This window comes from Nymphaea colorata, chromosome 1 (genome assembly GCF_008831285.2).
Source record: "Nymphaea colorata isolate Beijing-Zhang1983 chromosome 1, ASM883128v2, whole genome shotgun sequence".
Taxonomy (NCBI): domain Eukaryota; kingdom Viridiplantae; phylum Streptophyta; class Magnoliopsida; order Nymphaeales; family Nymphaeaceae; genus Nymphaea; species Nymphaea colorata.
The window spans coordinates 43,783,277-43,807,049 of NC_045138.2; the positions used below are offsets into that span (position 1 = coordinate 43,783,277).

The following is a 23,773-nucleotide window of genomic DNA, read 5'->3' on the forward strand; positions in this document are numbered from 1 at the left end:
GAAGGTCATCAGCCCTATCAGAGCCATGAGTGCCATAATCTAGGTTTTCATGAGAGCTTACCTCCTGAGGAGACATTGGTGGAGAGACAGTAGGAGCCTTATGTCGACGGATATAAGTTTGTGGAGGATCCATAAAGCAACTATTGGAGGGAGAAACAAACTCAAGGTAAGAAGGAACCGACTCCAATGGGATGGGAGGAATGGGAAGAGGAACAGAAGGTGACACCTGTTGTGGAGGACAAGAGGGGATGTAATCATGTAATAAGGTTGAGACTCAAAGAAGGTAACATCCGCACTGATAAATTTCTTATGAGTTAAGGGATCAAAACACTTGTAGCCTTTTTGATGGGAAGGATAGCCAATGAAAACATACTTGATGGACTGAGCTGCAAGTTTATCCCTGTGTGGGCCCAGAACATGAACAAAACAAGTACAACCAAACACCTTTGGAGGAAGATGAAATAATGGTCGATTGGGAAACATTCTTTGGATGAGAATTTCATTTTGAATAGCTGAGGATGGTAAACGATTGATCAGGTAACAAGCAGTAAGTATGACATCTCCCCAAAAACCCGTAGGGAGATGAGAGTGCAACATAAGAGTATGAGCCATGTCTAGAAGTTGACAATGTTTTCTCTCAGCAACCCCATTTTGTTGGGACGTGTGAGGACATGTAAACTGTACCATGATTGTGCTAAAATTGCATTAAGTTGGAGGCTTTGAACTCTAAGGCATTATCAGTGCGAATGCATTTGACAGTAGAAGAAAATTGAGTCTTTATTTCTAGAATGAAATTTTTGAGAATACATATGACATCAGACCTCTCTTTCATCAAAAACACCCAACTAACTCTAGAATAATCATCAAATGACCAGGTAATAACGAAACTTAGACCTACTAGCAACCCGACTAGGCCCCCACACATCAACATGAAGAAGATCAAAAACACTCTGACTGTCACACCCCGACCTTTTAACCCTCAAACCCCCTCTTTTTATTTTTTTATTTTATTTTTTTTTTTTCTGAACATAAATCATCGAGGTGTGACTACCCAACAATTCAAAAAGACGATGAGCCAAACAATTCAAAACAATGGGGCGAACTTTCATTTATATAACCATTTTGTTTCATACAAATTCACATCTATGTGCATGACCAAAATGCCCCAAAATCATAACATTGATGCCTAACAAAAAGAAGACATCAATAAAACCAAAACATGACGCGCCGACACTACAAACGACAATCCCAAAACCTCCCCAGTAGGACGTGAGTGAAGCCATCTGCTCAACCTGTTGCCCCGGGTCCGCCAAAACCTGAAAAAGAAAACAACTGAAGGCTCAGCCTTCGCAGTATGGCAACAAGTCAGGAAAATGCCAAACCCTCTCAAGTAAGGCTCAAATAAAAGAACAAATATCAACCCATCTATCGTCATGTCGTGTCAGAGTACGACACGTAAAAGCTACCTGATGGCCACGCTAACACAACATCAGTCACATGCGAAGCATACTTAAACATAACACTTGTATTCATATCATTCACATATGTGTCAGTCACATGCATTCTATCAAACACATTACATTTTCATTAACTTTAGTGCATTAACAGTTCCTGTGGGTGCAACACAGGCACGTGCACACCGCGGGCGGCCTACAGCCGAGAGACAACCCCCGTGGTGGCCCATAACAGTATGGATCCATTTCACCCGCTGCAGCGGTAGAGCACTCTTCCCTGGATGTGTGAAGTCCAAGGTGAGATACTCAGCCTTCCCTAGGACAGCCAGGTTGGGAAGGCGGGAGCCCAACGCTCCAAGCACAACACACAACAGAACCTTGGGGCCTTGCACCGCCTGCGCTCCGACAGGCGAGACCAGTGGCGAGAACGGGACGTCTCCCAAACACACAGCCACATCCCACTGGCCTCTCATCTCTTAATCATTCATTATTATCATTAGAATAATGCATTCACAAACTGACTGGCTAGCTCATGAGGTTGGTACACTCCACGAGTGCATTCACACCTCCAGTTGCCTCCACACGAGGTTTACACATAACACTAACAGTCATAGCTAGCCGTCAAACAATATGGGTACAATTACCCTCTATTTCATCCATTTGCATCGTTTCCCATGGCAATGCATATGCAACAACGTATACATTCATATCAATCATCACATCAATCCTCACATCAATCACGTCAATCACCTCTTTGAAAAACTTAGTCAATCCACAGAGAGTAGTCTCGATCTGCGGTTGGCTCGTAGCTGTCCTATGCAGTTATTCTATGATGCTTTCTAATGTACAATTGGGGTCGAGGAGACACTCGACTCGATACCCCGCCTCATCTGTCCTAAACAGATATCAATTCTAGCATGCACATGCCAATGCGTAACATTTTCAAAACAAAAGACTAATAATCTTTCTAACCCATTCATATCATATAAGCAACATACATATACTCATTCACAAAGCAGTCAATCAATTTAACATCACAATCCTAGGATCCCTTGATCCTAGGAGCACACAATCACACATTTGCCCCAGGCAGGGATTTGCCTGGAATGTCGCCATACTTGTGGCGTGCTCACCAAATTCTTCAAAATGCCTCAAGCTTCGAACTCAAGGTCGACGGGATGTGCCCGGTGCACCTGCAAACATAAACAAGAATAAGGTTTCTACTAGATACCTACACAATTCAAACAAAAACGAACAAATACAAAATAAAATCCTTGAGGCACGTGTCGTCGCCTCAAGAGGGTGTCGACAGGTAGTGTCGACCAACAAGCTCTCCAATAGGCCTCCTCCTTTACGCCTTGACGTTGCCTCGAAATATCAAAACCCTCAACCATCAATCAATCCATCACTAATTCCTTCCTCAATAACGTTCTTTAATTAAGACATCAACCCCAAAGTCACATCCAAATACGTATACTTTCCCTAATTAACTTCATGATACACCCGTTCACGGAAGTTAGCGCTACACTCCCTAAGACGGTTCTAAATCTTCTCCACAACCTCACAATCTCTACCATGCTTCCCTAAAGCTTCGAAAATTAATCCATCATGCTTAAACGATCATTAAATACACGAATCATTACTTCCCAACACAAATCCTAAGTTTCCCCCAAAAACAAAATCACTAACAAGTCATCAATTCTAAGCTCTAGCATGCTCGAACAATAATTATACATGCTTTAGAAGATAATATTCATTACTTTGAGCTTGATTAGGTATCGCTCACCCCAAAACAAGCGTCCAAACTGCTACAACCTTTCTAGCAACCACTTAACACGTCCGATCAAGTGCCAATGCTCGAGATTGCTTGCCGCCGCTGCTCATTACACGCCCTACTAGCTGGTAAGAGGGGAAAAACGTCCCTAAACTGCAATCCAACCCCAAAACGCCATAAAAAGAGTCAACACACGTCCAAATAAAGTTCAACACCAAATCTGTTGCTAGGAGAGACCCACGGTAGTAGTGGGAAAAGCTGAAATGAACAAGAGAAAAGGACGCTGACAGAGAGGAGAGATAGAGAGAGGAGGGGTTCAGTCAAGGGGGAAAACGGCAGTGGGGGTGAGAGAAGAGAGAAAGAGCAGGTGGGGGAGTGCGGGTGAGTGAGAAGAGGGTCGAGCGGTAGAGAACCAGTGGAAAAGGGGAAAGAGAGTGGCGAGAGAGAAGAAGAGGGGACGTGCGGCAGAGAAAAAAAACAAAAGGGCATGAGTGGCAGAGAAGGGAAAATCGCACGAGAGAGAGAGGGTTTACCAAGCCGCTGCCGCCGTAGTCGCTGCTGCCACCTCCGTCGCCGTTCCAGCCACCACCACACCGACCGCCACTTCTCCTGCCTCTGCGCTGTCACGGGAGACCACCAGGAGACGACGAAGGAGGAAAAAGGGAAAGGCGAGGGAGAAGGGCCTCGCGTCGGGCTCCTTACGCGAGTGGGGGTCGGGTCCGGGTCTGGACCCTAACCCGACCCGACCTGCCAAAACGAACGAGCGTTACACTGACTGGACGGACTCAAACTTGAAGGAAAACTACTTCGAGTGTGTTTGCCAAGTTGACAAGCTTCACACTCAAAGGTGTCAGACATAGACATATTGGGAAGAACATGACACAGCTTCGATGGAGAAGGATGACCCAACCGCAGGTGCCATTGTTATGGAGTGGGTTTTTGGGACATAGAAATAGCTGTAGAATCCACAGATGTCGACAAAAGGTAGACTCCCCCTTGCTCATGACCTCCACCAATCATCTTCTCAGTTTGTAAGTCCTGAAATACACAAGAATTAGGGTCAAACATGACTTTACATTGCAAACCAGATGTTAGCTGCTGTACTGACAATAGGTTTGTGAGTATATAAAACATTTGATAAACTTAATGAAGGGGAGATTTTAACATCACCACTTCCCATAATGGGAGAGAACCTGCCATCGGCTAATTTAACAAACCGTGGCCGATCAAACTTGGTCAAAGAAGAGAACAAACGCGGCCGACTACAAAAATGCCTCGAGGCACCTGAATCAATCATCCAAACTGTACCTGGGTCGTGTGAAACTGTGGAAAGAGCAGAGCCAACTATTCCAGACGAGGCAGAGACTGATGTGGAATATGAAGCAGCTCTTTGAGATAATATATGCTCATACTCAGAAGTCAGATGTTATTGACAGACTGAGGTAGAGTAATCGCCAGATGACTTAGCCTGTTATATGCCTTTGCCAAACCAGAGATATCACTCCCAGTGAGCATTTGTGCCTTTGCCACTGAATATTTTGGAGAAAGACCTGCCAAAAACTTGGAAACCATACTTTGCTCATAATGGGTCTTATAGCACGACTTACATGGGGGCCGAAGGGATTTTAGTCGCTCAAAAGTGGCCTTGACTGCAGCAAAATATTGGGGCAAACTCATATCACCCTGTTGTAGTTTGTATAGTTCTTCTACCTGGAATACCTTGCTCATATTTTTTGTCATGTGAATAAGTCTCACTTAAAAAATGCCACATCTCCTTAACAGTAGTATAATATGCAATGGTAGGAGAAATAGAAGAGTCCACACTATTCATGATCCAAGACATAACCATGTTGTTATCCTCTTCCCACGAAGCATATTTTCCAGCCTTGATAACTGGTTCATCTTCCTCAAGTAAATATTTTTTTCGATGTCCAGTGATTGACATCATGAATGATCTCGACCAGATTTCATAATTAAGACCATCTAATTTAACTGTAGAACCGTATGAGAATGGATTGCCTCCAATTTTAAACTCATGAGAGGAATCAGGTTTGAGATTTTCAGCCATTGTAAATCTGTCCACAATAGTTCAGCCGAAAGAGAATATATAGAGCAGAATAAGGCCGATAAGAAAAACAGGGACTAGCGCCACAACAAAAAAAATATCGTGTAGATGAGCAGCACTTCTTCCAAATAAACTATAAATAACCACACAACAGATTGCTGTCCACGGCTGACAGCCACTCCACAACTACAAAACAAATTCACTCGAGCTGCACTTCTTCCAAATAAAATATAAACAACCACACAGCAGATTGCTGTCCATGGCTGACAGCCACTCCACGACTACAAAACAAATTCACTCACGTGTAGATGGGCAGCACTTCTTCCCACACAGCACATTCCTGTCCAGACAACAGCCACACCACGACTACCAAAAAAAAAATTCTACTCCTCAACCAGCAGTTCTTCATTTGGCTGCTCCACCATCTTATGTCAGTCCATAAGATATTAAAAGACACAGACTCCCACATAGCTGTGCCATTTTTTTTTTTTTTGATATCCATGGTTGGAGTCTATTCACACATATTTCTAAGCGTGGACAGACTCCTTCCCACGCTCCTTGCTGATGTTGCCGACCAGAACAAATGAAGGAAGAGAGGGAGAGGAGAAGAGGAGGGAGAGAGATCGCCGGAGAAGAGAAGGTCGCCGGAAGTTGGACAGTTGCCGGTGGTCACTTCGCCCGCTCTGATACCATGTTGCTTGAGAGAGAGAGAAAGAGATGAGGAGAGGGAGAGAGAGAGAGAGAAAACTGCACGATCTAACGTTAAATGAGAATTAGGGTAAAAAGAAGAAATTACAAAAACAGTCCAAGACTGGAACAACTATTAATAAAAGCTGCGGGCCGGATAGGGTCCAGACCCGGATCCAAACATACATAGCATGTCTACAAATTAGTTGACTGAAACATTTGATGGAGTGGGCTTGACATCATCATAATTTACCTGTCACATGGACATTTAGAACAGTTAATTGTTGGCATGTCTTCTTGGCATGCATCTGAGATTGTGCATCCTTGTCTGTATTTTTTGGCGTTTTCTTTTGTTTTATATTTAGCTCATGTGCATAAGCATTTTAAAACTTATAAGGTTATAACCATAAAAAAAATTCTTCATCTGGGCATTGAAGTATTAGAAATATACATCTTTCTACGGGCTATGAAAAATTACTCACTTGGAGCAACAATATCCACATTTATTTGATGCAGAAAAACAGGCTTTGAAAAAGAAAATTTGTTGAAAAGAGTGTTTTCATTGCTTACTTCATCTAAGTGCTACACTGAAACTTTCCATCTTCCGTGGCATTTTCATTGCTAAGTTTTTAGGTTATATGCTTATGCATTTGAAGGCTTGAATACAATAAATATCAAAGTTTCCTTATCTAGGCTACACGCTAAATATTAGAGCCATGCATAATTTTTTCAAGGATTATGAATAATTTATTCATTCAAATGACATTTATGTCTATGTTTATCTGATGTAGAGAAGCTGATAGAGCTTTTGGAAAGGGAACATATTATCTTCACTTTCTATGCAGCCATTCGGTCTTCGATGGTGTAATTTTACATGTCTGTCACAATAACCTTGCCATGATGAAGCAGAGGTAGCAAAGCAAAGGAAAGCAATGTTGTTATTAGCTGAAATGAATATCTCTATATATAATAGTATAGCATTTGTCGTTTGCCAAGGGTATCTATTAGCACATTGGCCTTATCAGCTCAAAGCTGAGCGTAAATTGTTAGGTCAGATGTCTTATTGGTATTGTTGTAGGCTTGTTTATCTGAAGTTGACAATCCCCCCCATATAATTGAACACATGAGCAGGAGTCATTTGAGGTCCAAGTGAGGCATCTTATTCACTATGTCTTTATATTCGAAAACAGCACATTATGTTTAGGATATATTGAAATACATTGGGGTGCATTTTACTTATCATTTATCTATTTTATCAGTACATGGCACAAATAATTTGTGATACATTCTTTATTCTGGTTAGTTTGCTTAACTTTATGTGTATAAATTGCCACTGTGGGTTGTGTAGTGGTGAACTATTTGTCTATATCACTGAAGAATACACAAAAAATTTTCCTGTTCAAGTTAGTATTTCTTTTCTATATTTTGTGTCATCCACTGTTATTCTTGATAGAACATTTTTAATTTTTTATGCAATGCAACAGGTTCAGGAACCAGAATTATCTGGTGTCAGCCATTTGTTAGTGGATGAAATACATGAAAGAGGAATTAATGAGGACTTCCTGTTAATCATCTTACGTGATCTTCTTCCTCGGCGTCCAGATTTACGGCTTATTTTAATGAGTGCCACAATCAATGCTGAACATTTCTCCAAATATTTTGGAAATTCTCCTACAATTCACATACCGGTGGCTACTAGAATATTTGGCAAGATCAAAGATTTTATTATTTCTATTCCAAAGTCCATTGTTCTTAACAACGTTTCTTTCTCCTTTCCTTAGGGCTTCACTTTTCCAGTAAAGGAAGTGTTTCTAGAAGACTTGCTGGAAAAAACTCGTTACTGCATCAACGAGTCAGAATCTGACAACTTTCAAGGAGCTGGTAGGAGAAGGAAACAGATGGAAGGGAAGAGAGATCCAGTGACTGATTTATTTGAGGTATTACTTTTCAGTTTTCCTATCTTTTTCTCCTTGGAGAAGTTATTGCTAATGCAGCTAAATTAAAGGGTCCTATGATTAAATTTGCTGCTACTTTTACATGCTAGATGTCTTACCATCCCAATCTTCAGGTTGAGCCTATGCCCCATAGGTGCAAATATGTGCACCCAAGGTTGTAAACTGCACAATATAACATATATAGGCCAAAACAATAGGTAGATATGTTACGAAGCACAAAAAATTGTCAATTGAATTTTTTGTATTTGAAAGTACCAAGAAATAGAAAAATACAATAAAGAAAAAAAGGGAACAGAAGAAAGTTACCATACATAAGCATGAGCAAGTAGCAAACCAACAATCACTGGTTTCACATCCTCTCATCCTGATGGCATCATTAGTTTAACTCACTGTCACAAATATCGCGTTTATTCGAAAAAACATGATAAATAGGTTAAATATCCCTCAGCCGTATAAAACGTCAATAAAACGTGTCTTTTTTAAAAAGACACCAGAAAACAAAAAATGCGAAAAGACGTGTTTTTTTCGCGTTGTTTTTTTCGCGTTTTTTTGTGTTTTTTTTACTGGATGTTAGATTTTTTTTTTTTGGTGTTCAGCCAATCTGTGAGTTTCTGTCTTTTAAATGTATTAAATAAGAGAGTGGTGATTAACCAGAAAAGTAAACATAATAAAGAAGAGAGAGTGCTGAAAGGTGCATGTAGTAATGAAGATTAGTTATGTAATAAAGAGGAGAGAGAGATGGAGAGGGAGAGAGAGCCCAGCTGCTCCTACGAAACCCTAGCCCATAGTTAATATAGCATTAACTGCTTCATTTACTCAGCCTTCATATCATGCAGCTGAGTGAATTGGGTCTAGCATGGGGACCAACCAAATTTATTATTTCATAAATCCTACATATGGCTATTATTTACTTTTAAGCTATGTGACACGGATACGGCAATCTGGGTCACGTACCAGCGTCGACACGCGGATCCCGACACGTGGACACGACAGGATACGTTTTGGATCGGGTCTGGGTCAGACCCGATCCAAACCACTTTCATAACCCGATTTTCTTTTTAATCCTCGTTTTCTTTTTACGCTTTACCCTCGAGGCGACAACACAGTTCGAAAATGGCAGGTGACGGCGACGACCTCTTGCGACATGCGGTGGCATCCGACGACAGACAGGTAAGTGTTTTTTCTTTTTCTTTTCGATGTTAGAAGTTAGGGTTTCAACTTTCATTTGGGGATTTTTTAGATTGGGTATTTCTTGCCGATTTGGAGATGTTTTCGTTTGAAGATTGGACGGTTAATGATCCTATTCTTCAATGCTATGTGCGATATTTTCTTTTTTTTGTTTGATTTTGGGATTTGTGGATTTTGCCGATTTGGGGATTTTGCGTTCGTTCTTGTAAGGTGGCCGTTGCAACAGTCACTAGAATGTGCCGGAGGTTGCTGCTATCATTGAGGACTGTTTTAAATTATTCAGAAATAAATCTGCGACTGCATGTTTATACTTTGTCAGTTTGTTGTATTGTTTTATTTCATCAATTTTGTGTTCATTATATGTTTTTTCCATCTTTTTATTATGTTTAATGTATTATGTTTAATTTTTTTGAATATAATATTCGCCATGTCCACTTGTCCTAAAATTTTGAAAATTGCCGTGTCCGCGTACCCGTACCCATAGGATACCCGTACCCATAGGATACCCGTACCCGTATCCGTGTGACATAGCTTTTAAGGTACTATTTTTCATCCACATCCTATCATGTTTATGATTTTATCTAATCATTTTACAATGTCTTATTATTAATTATTTATTTATTTTACTTTTATCTAATTTTTAAGATCTTTTTTAATTTATTAAAAAATTCCTGAGATTTTTTCAAGATATAACTTTACCGTGTTATACCCTAGAAATAACTCACCATATAATACGCGTACACAATATATGTGACAATGGTTTAACTTAAAATTCTAAATGTTACAAAAATATGATCAAACAATTTAACGTATAAACATCGTGGCAATGGTGGGTCAGCATCTTTCTATGTGCTAGTTCTTCATCTTCATTTTTAGTGCTTGAAATTGCTAGGTCTATGTTATCTAAATTTAGCAATTTTGTTTACATACTTGAGACGTGGAGGAGATGATAGCATAAGAAGTTGCTTAAGAGGCCATGTCGAACTTGCCACAAGCAACAATGAAATTCCTTAGTCCACTAGGAATTATACATTTACATGGTGGGACATGGTACCATAAGAAGTTCCTCAAGAGGACATCGGCAATTTGGCAACTTGCCACAAGCAACATGAAATTCCTCAACTTCAACCAGTGCAATGCTTTGCAAGGACAACAAGAATGACCTTGGTATCACACACACACACACACGGTTGAGAGAGGGTGTCACACCCCAACCTTTTGACCCTCAAATAAATTTCTTTCTAAACATAAAACATTAAGATGCGACGACACAACAATTCAAAAGGAAATGAGCCATGCAATTCAAAACCATGGGGTAACTTTCCATTATATAATCAATTTCTTTCATACAAAAATCACGTCAACACATATGACAAAAATGCCCCAAACCACACCTTTGATGCCTAACAAAAACAAGACATCAAAGAGACCAAAACATGATGCGCTAGCACTACAAAAGACCCAAAACCTCCTAAGTAGGATGCGAGTTCAACCATTTGATCAACCTGCTGCCCTGGGTCCGCCAAAACCTGAAAAATATAGACTTAGCATTCGCAGTATAGCAACAAGCCAGACAAATCCCTAACCCTCTAAGGTAAGAGCTCAAATATGGGATATAACAATTACAAAAGCAAATCACTATCATGTCGTGATAGGGCGTACAGTCACAAGACTTATCATGAAAGCCCCTCACATATACCACGACATGTAAAGGTCTCTCAATGGCCACACAAAACACACTTAACAATCACATTCACTTCATTTACATACACTTTATTCACATTCCTTTCATTTACATTAGCTTTAGTGAATTTACAGTTCCTGTGGGTGCAAAACACAGGCACGTGCACACCGCGGGCGGCCTACAGTCGGGAGACAACCCCCGTGGTGGCCTGAAACAATATGGATCCATTCACGCTGCAGCGGAAGAGCACTCGTCCATGGATGTGTGAATTCCAAGGAGAGATACTCAACCTTCCCTAGGACACCCAGTTTGGGAAGGCGGGAGCCCAACGCTCCAAGCACATCACACAACAATACCCTGGGGCCTTGCATCGCCTGCGCTTCGAACAGACGAGACCAGTGGCGAAGGCAAGACAACTCCCAAACACATTGTCACAACCCACTAGCCTCTCATCTCTTATTCTTACTTAACATTATAGAAACACATTCACAAAATGACCGGTTAGCTCATGAGGTTGGTTCACTCCACGAGTGCACCCATATCTCCAAATGCCTCCACACGAGGGCTACACATATAGCTACATTCTTAGCTAGCCGTCATACAATATGGGTACAACTACCCTTCAATCTCATTCAATTGCATTATTGCCCACTGCAATACATATGCAACAAATCACAACATTCACATTCATCAAAATTCACATTTATCAAAAGCATAAATCACATCTTTCAAAACTTAGTCAAATCCCAGAGAGTAGTCTCGATCCGTGATGGCTCGTAGCTGTCTTATGCAATTATTATTCTATGATGCTCTCTAATGCACAATCGGGGTCGAGGAGATCCTCGACTCGATACCCCACCTCATCTGTCCTAAACAGTTATTAATTCTAGCATGCACATGCAGTTGCATAGTAATTTTCAAAACAAAAGTTATCACATAAGCATTCAATTCCCATGTATACATTCATTCAATTACATCACAATCATTCAATCACATCACAATCACAGGATCCAATGATCATGAAAACACACATTCAAAAGTTGGCCCTATGCAGGGATTTGCCTGGAATGCTGCCATACTTATCGTGCGTTCACAAAACACTCAAAACGCCTCGAGCTTCGAATCTGGTCGCTCAAGGTCTACTGGATGTGCCCGGTGTACCTGCATCACAATCAAACGATAAGTTCTCTACTTGCTTCGCTTTACAATCTATACAAATATGAAACATAACCATTGAGGTATGTCAGCGCCTCAAGAGGGTGTTGACGGGTAGTGTCGACCCACAAAGCCTTCCAATAGGCCTCTTCCCAACTCTTTGAGGTTGCAACCAACATCTAAACTCAAAGCTTCTATCACTAACACACTTTTCACTTTCTTTCCTTAGTTGAGGTGTCTTCCCAATAATTACACTCAACTTACATGCTCTTTCCCAAGCAACAACGCAATATGCCCATTGACAATAGCATGTGCCACGTGTTTAGTAAAACAGTTCTAAATCTTCTCAACCACATCACATCTCTACCATGTTTCCAAATAGCTTCGAGAATCAACTTATCATGCTGAAAAGGTTATTATAAGCATGGATCATTGCCTCTCCAAAACAATCCTAGACTCTCCCCAAAAAGCAAAGTCGCTAGCATATATCTTAAAGTCATCAATACTTAATTCTAGCATCCTCAATCAATAATTATACATGTTCCAACAGAAAATATTCAACAATCTAGGTTCGATTAGGCCTTGCTCACCCCAATTTTAGAGTCTTAGCTGCTGCAGTCCTCCCGGCAGCCACCTCACGAGTTCGAGTGATCCTCAAGCGGCTAAAATCCTTCAATGCTGCCACCACCAATGCCTTCTAGTCACTGTTATGAGGGAAGAACGCGTCCCCAAATTGCAATCCAATCCAACAACTACAAGAGAATCAAAATCGGCGAAAAGGAGGTTTAAGAGAGGGGTCTGCCGTTAGAAGAGGCCCACGGTAGTTGTAAAAGGGGGCTGTGCGAGAGGGAAAGGGCGTGGGCAGAGGGGTGAGAGTGCTCGGTTGAGAGGGCTGGCGGTAAAAAGGGGGGGGAATCGAGTGGGGGAAATGGGGGAGATGGAGAGGAGGAGACGGGGGGAGAGAGAGCTCAAGCAGAGAGAGAGAGAGCGCGCGGCAGAAGAAGGGCGTTGTCAGAGGGAGAGGGTTACACAAGAGGGAGGAGGAGAAAAAGAAGAAGGAAGAGGCCAAGGGGGACCGACAGACTCACCTGCGCGCCGCCACCGTCGCCGTTCACGTTCGTCGCCCTTCACCAACCTCCGTCTTCTTCTCTACGTTGGCAAGAGTGGCAACGAAGGGGGAGCCAAGAGGAAGACAAGGGAGAAGAGGGAAGGATGAGGGAGAAGATGCGAGAGAAGAGCCCCTCGCACGACGGGCTCTTCATGCGACTGGTTTCGGGTCTGGGTCTGGACCCGCTCCAGCCCGACCTGAAAACATAAAGCGTTACAGAGGGCACTCTCTATAATAATTTTAGATATCAGCTGATTTGCCGCAGTCTAAATGGGCAAAAAGTAGAGAGGAGGAAGAAGATGAGTGCTGAATGGTTTGGAGTGACAACAACAAAGCATGCCTCCCAAACCTATTTTTATTAATTTGACAACTTTACACCAATGACTAAAATATAATAATAGAGCATGAATATTACAAACATGCCATTGATTACACACCCAAAAAAATAAGAGAAACAATAGATGCATGCACAATGGATGTGCGCTTGTTCGTCAACGTGCATGTGGATTTGGTTCCATATCCAGACATGTGTTTTACTACCCTCCCTCAGTTGTAGTTGGTCTTTGATAATTGATAAACTTGCTCCTCAATAACCAAAATTGTTGACGTGTCAAGCCTTTCGTGAATAAATCTGCCACTTTATTCTTCCGTCCTTACATGGTGTGGTTCTGTCTCCTCCATCTCAACTTTCTGCCGTGTAAAATGTTGATCAATCTCAATATATTTTGTCCTGTTGTGCTGAATGAGATTGAATGCAATGCTGATTATACTCTGATTGTCACATATGACTCTATATTGTGCAATAACCTCCTAGATCACTTAATTAGTGTCCAATCCATGTAACTTCGGTGTTGGCTGCCAGCCTGCCACTGTTTGTCTATATTTAGCCTTAGTGCTTGACTGCACCTTTGCCTTTGTTTCCTACTACTCAAAGATGCTAAATTGTTTCCAACGAATACACAGTAGCCAGAAACTAACTGTTTTGATCTGGATGTCCAGCTCAATCCACATTAGTATTAGTGATAAGTTCATGTCCTTGATTCACACATTTATTTTTAGAATATACAAGCCTGTCTGCCATTGTTCCTTTCAAGTAATATAAAATGTATGTCACAACCTCCATGCAACCCTCTCTTGGGGCGTGCATGCACTGACACCTGGTTGACAACATAAACAATGTCAGGTCTAGTAAAAGTAAGATACTGCCACATCGCTACCATATTCTAGTATCTGGTAGTTTGGCACAAAGTTCTCCATCTTTAGCATTCCAACCTCTGATCTAATGTACTTAAGATATTTACCAGCTTGCAATTTGACATTCCCGCTCTTTCTAGAAGATCTAACGTATACTTCTAGTGCATAAGAGCCAATAACTCTCCTTGTCTATCAACTTTTACACCTAGAAAGTATCTCAACTCTCCTAAATCCTTTATGTTGAATGCCTTCATTAAGAACTATCTTACTTCATGCTCATGATCATTAGAACTTCTAGTTACATCAACCTATATGCAAAGAAGAGTAAAAACGTCTTTCTCCTAGTAAATAAAAAGAGACGGATCTAGAGAACACCTTACAAACCATAATTTTTAATTTGTAGGGAGAAACTTTGAAACCAATAACAAGATGCCTGATTCAATCCATACAAAGATTTTTTAAGCTTCAGACACCCATATAGTAGGATCCTTCTCAACGTATTCAAAAGCTGCTCCATATAAACTTCCGTCTTTAAATCTCCATGTAAAAATGCTTTTTGGTGTCCATTGACTCAGTTTGCACCTTCAGTTGACTGCTAAGGATATGACCACATGAATAGATTATAGTGCCCATTTTCACCACTGGGCTAAAGGTCTCATCATTGTCTTCACCATACTATTGTGTGAAGCCTCGAGCCATAAATTGAGCCTTTGTACCTATCAATATTCCCATAGGGTTTTATTCCTTTTTTTTTTTGGAAGATCCATTTTGAATCAACTACATTCTTTTCTTGCGGCCCTAGAACCACTTCCCGAGTGCAACATTCATGAAGGGCCTCCATAGGATGTTTAACCCGAACTAATTCTCGAACTAAGTCACTAGAAGTTCCCCCTATATTTGTTTATCTTGTATCTTTGTTTTCTAGTGTAAACTCATCCTGAAAACCGTTTTGTGTAAGATGATTCTGTGTTTATTTGAGGCTCATCTTCTTTCTTGTTAGTGTCAGAAGCGTGGTGAGTCTCCTGCCATCCTTTACTTGCATTAGCAAAAAGATTTGCACCTAGCCACAGGTCATATACTTCTTTTGTGCTAAAAGGCAACTGCTCGGGGCCATATGCCTCAAAGTTTTGCTTATCAAAAACGATGTTCCTGGAAGCCCTGATGTGCTTTGTAGCTGGATCATAGCATCTATACCTCTTGTAGTCATCCGCATATCCTATGAATTGGCACTTAGCAGCCTTATCCTAAAACTTATTTCTTAGATGAATTAATATGCAGATGGTAGATACAACCAAAAACACGTAACTCATCATAAAACAAATGCTATTCAGATAAAATATAATATTCTGATTTTTGCTCCAAAGTTGACATGGGAAGATGGTTTATAAAATGAACTGCAGTGTGAAAAGCTTATGTCCATAGATGGACGGGCACTTAGCTGTCATGTCAAATGCACATCGCACTTTCAATTACATGTCTATGCTTCCTCTCCACAATCCCGTTTTGTTGCAGAGTATGTAGGCAAAAAACATGCCGACTTATCCCGTTATCTCGAAGTAAATTCATTCGATGAATATGTTCCTTACCATCACAGTGCATGTGCATGAGATTATAGGAAAGCTTAGTCCCAACCATAAAGTAAAAAGTTCGAAATATTTGAAATACTCCATGCTTATGTTTCATGAAGTTTATCCAAGTATGTCGGGAGTGAGAATTGATGAAAACAACATAGTAACAACTTCTAGATAGAGAAGGAATAGGGCAGATATTCAAACATCAAAACAAAGGATTTCAAATGTCTTAAAAGCTCATTAATAACATGGAAAGGAAGAACATAACTTTTGTAAAGTTCTCAATTTGAACAACTTTTATTTTAAGAAAAGGGCAAACTAGACTTTGGAATAAGGCTGTTAGATATAAGTTTTTTAATGGACACCCCATTACGATGACCCAAAGGACCATGCCAAATGTCTATCTTATTACAACAAGATGACTCACAAGCCTCTGATGAAAAAGAAGTTGGTGTTCTGAAGAAGGCACTGAAAAGAGGACTGCATGGATGACGACATTGAAGAAGACAACATGGACGAGTTCAGCTAAGGAACTGAGACCGATGGTATCTTCTTGATGACATACGCATTTGCTCATCACTCCCCATAAGTGAATGTATCCTTTGTTCATTGATCCTTAAGGGCGTGTTTGTCGAGCATGGAATCCGCTGTTCAAGTAGGTTCAAATCCAGTTTTTCGAACACCTCCAGACAAATGTAGGATTGAAATCCCGGTTTTCCATTTTAAAACCAGGATGACGGTCTCTAGATTTTAATCCATCCATGGGGGGTGGGATCAAAATCCTTGGAAGAATTTTCGGCCCGTTAGGGCTTGCATGTGTCTGTTTTTTCTTTGTCTGCTTCCAAATCAGAGCTCCCTGTGCAAGATGCCGATCGCACCTCCATCGTTGCAGACCATTTTCGCTCTTGCTGCTGGTAGCCATCACTAGTCAGAATCAATGAGCTTTTCTTTTAATCTAAGAAAAACCCTAGAACAAAGAACAAAACATAAAGAGTGATGGCTCTCTCTCACTCTTTCTCTCTCTATCTGCTTGAAGCAAGATCAGCGATTGGGGAGGGGGAGGAGGGAGTAGGCTCTAACCTGTCTGTGTCTCTCCCCACCAGAGATTTCCTTTTTGTGCTTTGCTAAAAATCTTTCCTTAACTGGGAAGACGATTTCTGTAGGGTTTTGGTGGCAGTGACATTGACAACATTGAACATGACATGTCTCTCCTTTCCCTTTCTTTAATGGGTGGAATATCAATGACATGAAGGTAGGTGGCTTGTCAATGAGATTTTCTTTTTGAAAAAATTGTTATATAACAACTTTTATAACATTCCAATTTTTTTTCTAAACATTCAACAAACACTGGATAGACATGCTGGAGTGCATGGAGAATCTCATGTCCTCCTTGTCCAAACCTTCTTGACCTTTACCACCTTGGTTTCCTTCACTTCCTTGTCCAAAACCTATAGAAGTCTCTATAGCAAGTATTGAATGAGAATTAGTTAATCATTTTAATCTGCTATCTACGTCATAGTATTCTCATGTTGGATAAGCTTTGCTTGCAGTTCTTCAAAGGTGGGCACCTGTGGAAGATGATGCTGGAGTGTCATAGTGAGCATGTCAAAATCAGACCCTAAGCCATTAATAAGATACTGTACTTTGTCTTCGTTGGAAATACCACTGCCAATAACAACCAATTGATTGGTGATTCCCTTCATACGTCTCCATATACTCCATGTCTGATGTTGAACCTTTCTTCAAATTCTGGGAGTCCTTTTTCAAGAATAGGACACATGTCTCTGATACCATATAAGAACTTTAAATATCAGATATATTGATTCACTGTAGTCTGAATGCACAAAAAATAATGAAGAGGAAGAAGAGTGTTGAATGGTTTGGGGTGGTGATGCAGACCTTCCCACCAGGAGGCCGAGAACTAGGGCCAGCACGGCCAAGCAAGGCTGATAAGATTAGAAAGAATAATCTTTGATTAACCTCGAAATCTGCCCTAACTCCTCTTTATATAGACTAGAGGAGAGAGAGAAGTTACAAGAGAAACATCTAAAGGAAAAGTTATTACAAAAGTACCCTCTTAAACCTAAAACTGAATATAAACACATCTTAACACTCCCCCTCAAGTTGGAGCGTATATGTCAAATAGGCTCAACTTGGAACAGCAGCTTTGGAATGGTCCCCTTGCAAGAGCCTTAGTAAAGATATCAGCCGTTTGCTACTTACAAACCCCTTTTGAATCATGTCTCTAGTATAGTGGCAATCTACTTCAACATGCTTGGTTCTTTCATGAAAAGCCGGATTATTAGCAATAAACAGTGCAGCTTTGTTATCACATAACAGTTGCATAGGAAGAGGCACTTCGACAGTAAGATCCAACATCAGGGATCTAACCCACATAACTTCAGCAGTACCCTGAGCCATAGCTCTATACTCAGATTCTGCACTTGATCTGGCAACCACAGTTTGCTTCTTACTCTTCCATGTAACCAAGTTGGATCCAATAAACACACAAAATCCAGTAGTGGATTTTCTGTCTGAGGGGCATCCTGCATAGTCGGCATCAACATACACAGATATAGTGAGTGAGGTACCATTCTGAAAGAAGAGTCCCGTTCCTGGTGAATTCTTTAGATACCTAAGAATCATCATAGCAGCATCCCAATGAACTTTCTTGGGCTTATCCATAAATTGACTCACTCTGCTAACAGCATAGGCAATGTCAGGTCGAGTAACAGTGATGTATAGGAGCTTCCCAACAATCCCTCTATACTGTCTTGCATCAACATCTTCAGTATCATCATCATACAAGCGGGTATTGATATCCATAGGCGTGGATGCAGGCCGACACCCCAGCATCCCTGTCTCTTGCAAAACATCAGTAACGTATTTCCTCTGGCACATGATAAGGCCCTTTTGATTTCTGGCAAACTCAATACCAAGGAAATAACGTAGTTCACCAAGGTCCTTGGTGACAAAGTGTTGTCCAAGGACATCCTTGATGTTGGAAATCCCCTGATCATCATCCCCTGTAACAATGATATCATCAACATAAACAAGAACTATCACCGTACCTGTAGAAGTCTTCTTGACAAAGAGGGAATGGTCGGCCGAAGAACGTCTGAAGCCCTCATTCTCAATATTCTCTGACAATTTCTGAAACCAAGCTCGAGGACTCTGTTTCAGACCATAAATCGCCTTTCGCAATCTGCACACTTTCTGACACTCCCCCTCAGCAACAAACCCTGGTGGTTGCTGCATATACACTTCTTCATGTAAGTCACCATAGAGAAAGGCATTTTTGACATCAAGCTGTGAGAGGGACCAATTCTTGCTGACAGCCACAGCAAGGAGAATCCGTAAGGAAGCATGTCGTGCCACAGGAGAGAAGGTATCATAATAATCAACCCCATAAGTTTGGGTATAGCCTTTTGCAACCAGACGAGCCTTATATCTGTCAATACTGCCATCTGCTCGGTATTTGATAGTAAAGACCCATCTGCAACCAACAATGGCTGCATCAACTGAAGGAGTAACAAGGGTCCAGGTGCCTCTAGACTGAAGAGCATCCATCTCTTCTTGCATAGCCGCTGCCCATTTGGGATCAGAGAGAGCATCCATGGGATTCTGTGGAAGAGCAATAGCCGACAGCCCCTTGACAAACTGTCGGTACATAGGGGTGAGTCTATCCATGGATAAATGACCAGAGATAGGATGCAAAGTGCAACTGCGTTTGCCTTTCCTTTGAGCAATGGGCACATCAAGTTCATTAGGAGCAGGAACATGCTCGTGACATACTCCTATGTCATCATTACATAAAACATTGTCAGTTGAGTTTGTGTCAGGAATTACCTTGGGCGTGCTGGGTGAAGGCACAGGTGCACATTGAACAGGCGCAGCAGGCTTAGTACGACGATGGTAGACAGCCCCAAAACGTGGATCAACTGGGTTTGGACAACTCATGAGAGGTAGAGGAAATTGGACTTCATCATTTAATGCAGGCGCCCTTAATTGAGTTCCATTTGGGGAGAAGAAAGAGGTTGATTCAAAAAATGTAACATCAGCACTCACATAATACCGACGAGTAGAAGGATCATAACATCGATATCCCTTTTGAGTGCGGGAATAACCAACAAAGATCGTTTTGATGGCCCGAGGAGACAACTTATCTCGCCCAGGACCAAGCAACTGAACAAAGGCAACACATCCAAAAACACGAGGTGGAACAGAAAACAAGTCTCTGTCAGGAAAGAGGACAGAGATAGGAATAAGGTCTCCCAACACAGATGACGGCATACGATTAATAAGATAGCATGCTGTGAGAACAGCATCGCCCCAGTAAGAATGGGGAACATGGCTATGTATGATAATGGTTCTGGCAACATCAAGAATATGACGGTGTTTCCGTTCAGCAACCCCATTTTGTTGGGAGGTATAGGCACAAGAAGTTTGGTGGATGATACCCTTATCCCTGAAAAATTGTTCCAAAGAGGAAGCACAGAACTCAAGAGCATTGTCAGAGCGCACAATTTTGACACAAGTATCAAACTGAGTCAGAATTTCATTGATAAAATTTTTGATTACATGACCCACTTCAGATTTATGCTTCATAAGAAAAACCCAACTAACACGACTATAGTCATCGACAGCAACAAGATAATATCGATGACCTTGAAGAGCAGGTGTACGACTCGGACCCCAAACATCAAAATGAAGTAACTCAAACACAGAATGGCTACTTCGACTGGGCCGCGGAGGAAAGGATGACCTATGGTGTTTGCCCAACTGACAAGACTCGCATTGAAAAGAAGACTTGGGAGACAGCTGAGGAAGAACATGCAGCAGTTTCTGAAACGGTAGATGTCCAAAACGTAAATGCCAAGTATAAGCCGAGGATGAGGACGACCCTGCAGAGGTAGATCCAGCAAAGGGAAAGGGATGCACTAGCCTGTAAAGACCTCCCTGTTCACGGCCACTGCCAATCACCCTGCCCGTCAGTATATCCTGAAACACAAGAGAAGAGGAGTCAAATATCGCACGACAGTTTAAATCTCTGGTAATCTGACTGATAGATAGTAGGCTATGTGGGAATTCTGGTGCATGAAGAACATGTTGCAATGGTAATGATGAAGTAAGTTGGACCTCTCCAAGTCCAACAACGGGAGAATATTTGCCATCTGCTAGAATAACCGAGCGACCAGGTGGAGTAGGGACATAAGAAGTAAACTGTGCCTTGTCTCCACAGAGATGTGTCGATGCACCCGAATCAATGAGCCAATCTGTAGTGTCAGAATACATACCAGATGAAGATGCACTGGCAGCAGTAGTGATAGTAGAGGTGGTCGGATCAGGAGCTTGTTGAGGTCTATCTCCAATCAAGTGTCTCAACTGAGAGATAATATCATCTGCACGTAACTCACTGGAGGAAACAGGATGTTGAGTCTTAGGCTGCTCTGGAGAATCAGTAAAAACAGTCTGATTGGCAACAGCTGGACGACCATGTTTCTGCCAACACTTATCCACAGTGTGACCAATGCGATGACAAAACTGACATACTGGGCGCGAAGGGGTATTGCCACGGCCACGGTATCCTCGTCCTCTGGCAAAGAGGGACCCACCTCTGCCACGAGTAGCAAGCATAGCAGAAGTGGTATCAAGAACAGTCGATGAAGGGATTGGAATTCTGCTTAGCCTACTATAAGCTTCATCAATAGGAGGAATCGAGGGACTAGTGAGCATCTGATTCTTTGCTGATTCATAAACAGAGTCTAATCCAGACAGAAATACTCCGACCATAAGCATATCTCTGTATGCCTTCTGTTGCTCACACTTACATGCAGGAAAGTAACTGTTTAGTCTCTCAAACATGGACTTGAGACTAGAATAATAAGTATGTAGAGGGCGACCATCTTGGCGCATCTGATGAATATCATGATGAAGCTGCATAATTCTGGTTTCATTCCTTGCTTGTGAATAGGTGGCTGCAAGGGAATCCCACATATCCTTTGCACTTTCCTTATGCAGGACTTCATTGGCAATGTCTTGAGTAAGAGTACCAACAATCCATACCATAACCAACGAATTATCTTTAAACCAAGTAGTATATTTTCCTACCTTCTGTACGGGCTCGGGCTCCAATATAAGATGTTCCTTCTCATGAGCGATCAAGGTTCTTTTTACTTGCATGGCCCACATCTCGTAATTACCCCCATCCATTTTGGTGATAAAGCTGGAAAATGGGGAACTCTTCATCTCTCCCGACGACACAAAGGAAGAGGTATTAGCGCCGCTGCTAATTTCAGATATCGCTCAACACAATGGAGGAAACCGAGCCACGGAATAGGAAGTGCAGGCAAAAAAAGAAGACAATCACATATCGAAAGACAACATGCTGATCATGAAGCAGTTAACACGGGCAGCAATCCATAAGTCTGATCGGCTGGAAGAGGCAACAACAGAACTGAACGAAGACAGATTACCAGAGGCGACAGCGAAGACGCTGAGAGGAAAATCAGCGTGCAGAACAGCGGCGGAGTAGAGGAGGCGATGCAGCGAAGACGCTGAGAAGAAAATCAGCGTGCAAGGCAGCGGCGGAGCAGAGGAGAATGGTGGAGACAGCAGGGGCGATGCAGCGTGCAGAAGCAGCGGAGAAGCAACAGTGACAGACGGCGGCGGCGGGCGGAGGTGATAGCCACGGCGGGCAGCGGCGAAGATGACTGCAACAGCGGACGGAGGCGTCGGGCGGAGAAGACAGCAACGGGCGGAGGCGTCGGGCGGAGAAGACAGCAACGGGCGGAGGCGTCGGGCGGAGAAGACAGCAACGGGCGGAGGCGTCGGGCGGAGAGGTCAGGACAAAGACTGGCAGAGGCGTCGGGTGGAGAGGTCAGCGACGGGCGGAGATGGGTGGACACGAGCGGGTGGAGGAAGCGCAGCGATGGGCGCGGTCAGGCGGCGGGCGGCGCCGCTCAATCGGCGCGCCAAGGAGGAGGAGACGGCTGCTGCTCTGATACCATGATAAGATTAGAAAGAATAATCTTTGATTAACCTCGAAATCTGCCCTAACTCCTCTTTATATAGACTAGAGGAGAGAGAGAAGTTACAAGAGAAACATCTAAAGGAAAAGTTATTACAAAAGTACCCTCTTAAACCTAAAACTGAATATAAACACATCTTAACAAAGGCCAAGAGAGTCAAGCACCATCGGCCAACATGATGAAAAGCATAGATGAGCTAAGGGAGGCTAACATAGAACTGGAAGTTGATGCAGCGGGCGGTGTGGGCGGAGCATCATCAGCGGAGCGCGGGCAGTGGGCTGAAGACTTCAAGGCAGAACAGGCACGGGAACTAGACCTAGATCCGGTTATAGCGAGTTCGAACCCTGAGTCTAGTCCTGACCCAGTCCACGCGTGGCAAGCCTAAGGCCTAACTTAGGCAAGTTATATGGCTGAACCCGTGAGGGAGAGGTCAAACTCACTAAACATTCGAGACGTCTCGTCTCGGTCTCCTTTTATGCTTTTGCTTTATAGTTGAGTCGTTTCATTTCAGCAAGTGTCTCGGTTCTCATGTTAAGAACCGGTTTTATTTCAAGTACTTAAACTCTTTTGTAAGTCTTTTTTCATTATGCAATCAAGAATTAGAAGTTGAGTTTTTCGTGTGAATTGGTTCTTGTCTCTCTCTTCCCTTCATCGTCTTACCGCCGGTGATCGGAATCCAAAGGCTCCAACCCGTGGCTCTGGTTGAAGCAAAACAAGCTTGGAGACATTCCTCGAGGCTACCGGAATTCCTCTTGGAGTTTCTTCATCCTACGCATAATTCCCCGACTGAATCGCCATCTTCTTACGGTGCAACTTCTTCATCCCCGGAAGGAGTTAGAGGCAGGAGAAGATAATCGGGAAGGCTTGGAGGAGAGCGACTCGTGGCTCTAGTCGCCTAGTACGCAAG

At 42.3% G+C, this 23,773-nt stretch overlaps 1 protein-coding gene across 2 annotated transcripts in view; it reads left to right on the forward strand.

Annotated features, from left to right (window-relative positions):
- LOC116263140 (DExH-box ATP-dependent RNA helicase DExH1) overlaps nt 1–23,773 on the forward strand; it is a 100,160-nt gene that overhangs the window by 13,817 nt on the left and 62,570 nt on the right. For both annotated transcript variants that reach the window (XM_031642752.2, XM_031642761.2), the window contains 2 exons: nt 7,465–7,668; nt 7,762–7,917. In XM_031642752.2, coding sequence (XP_031498612.1) covers nt 7,465–7,668; nt 7,762–7,917 — 360 coding nt within the window. The remainder of the gene's footprint in view (nt 1–7,464; nt 7,669–7,761; nt 7,918–23,773) is intronic.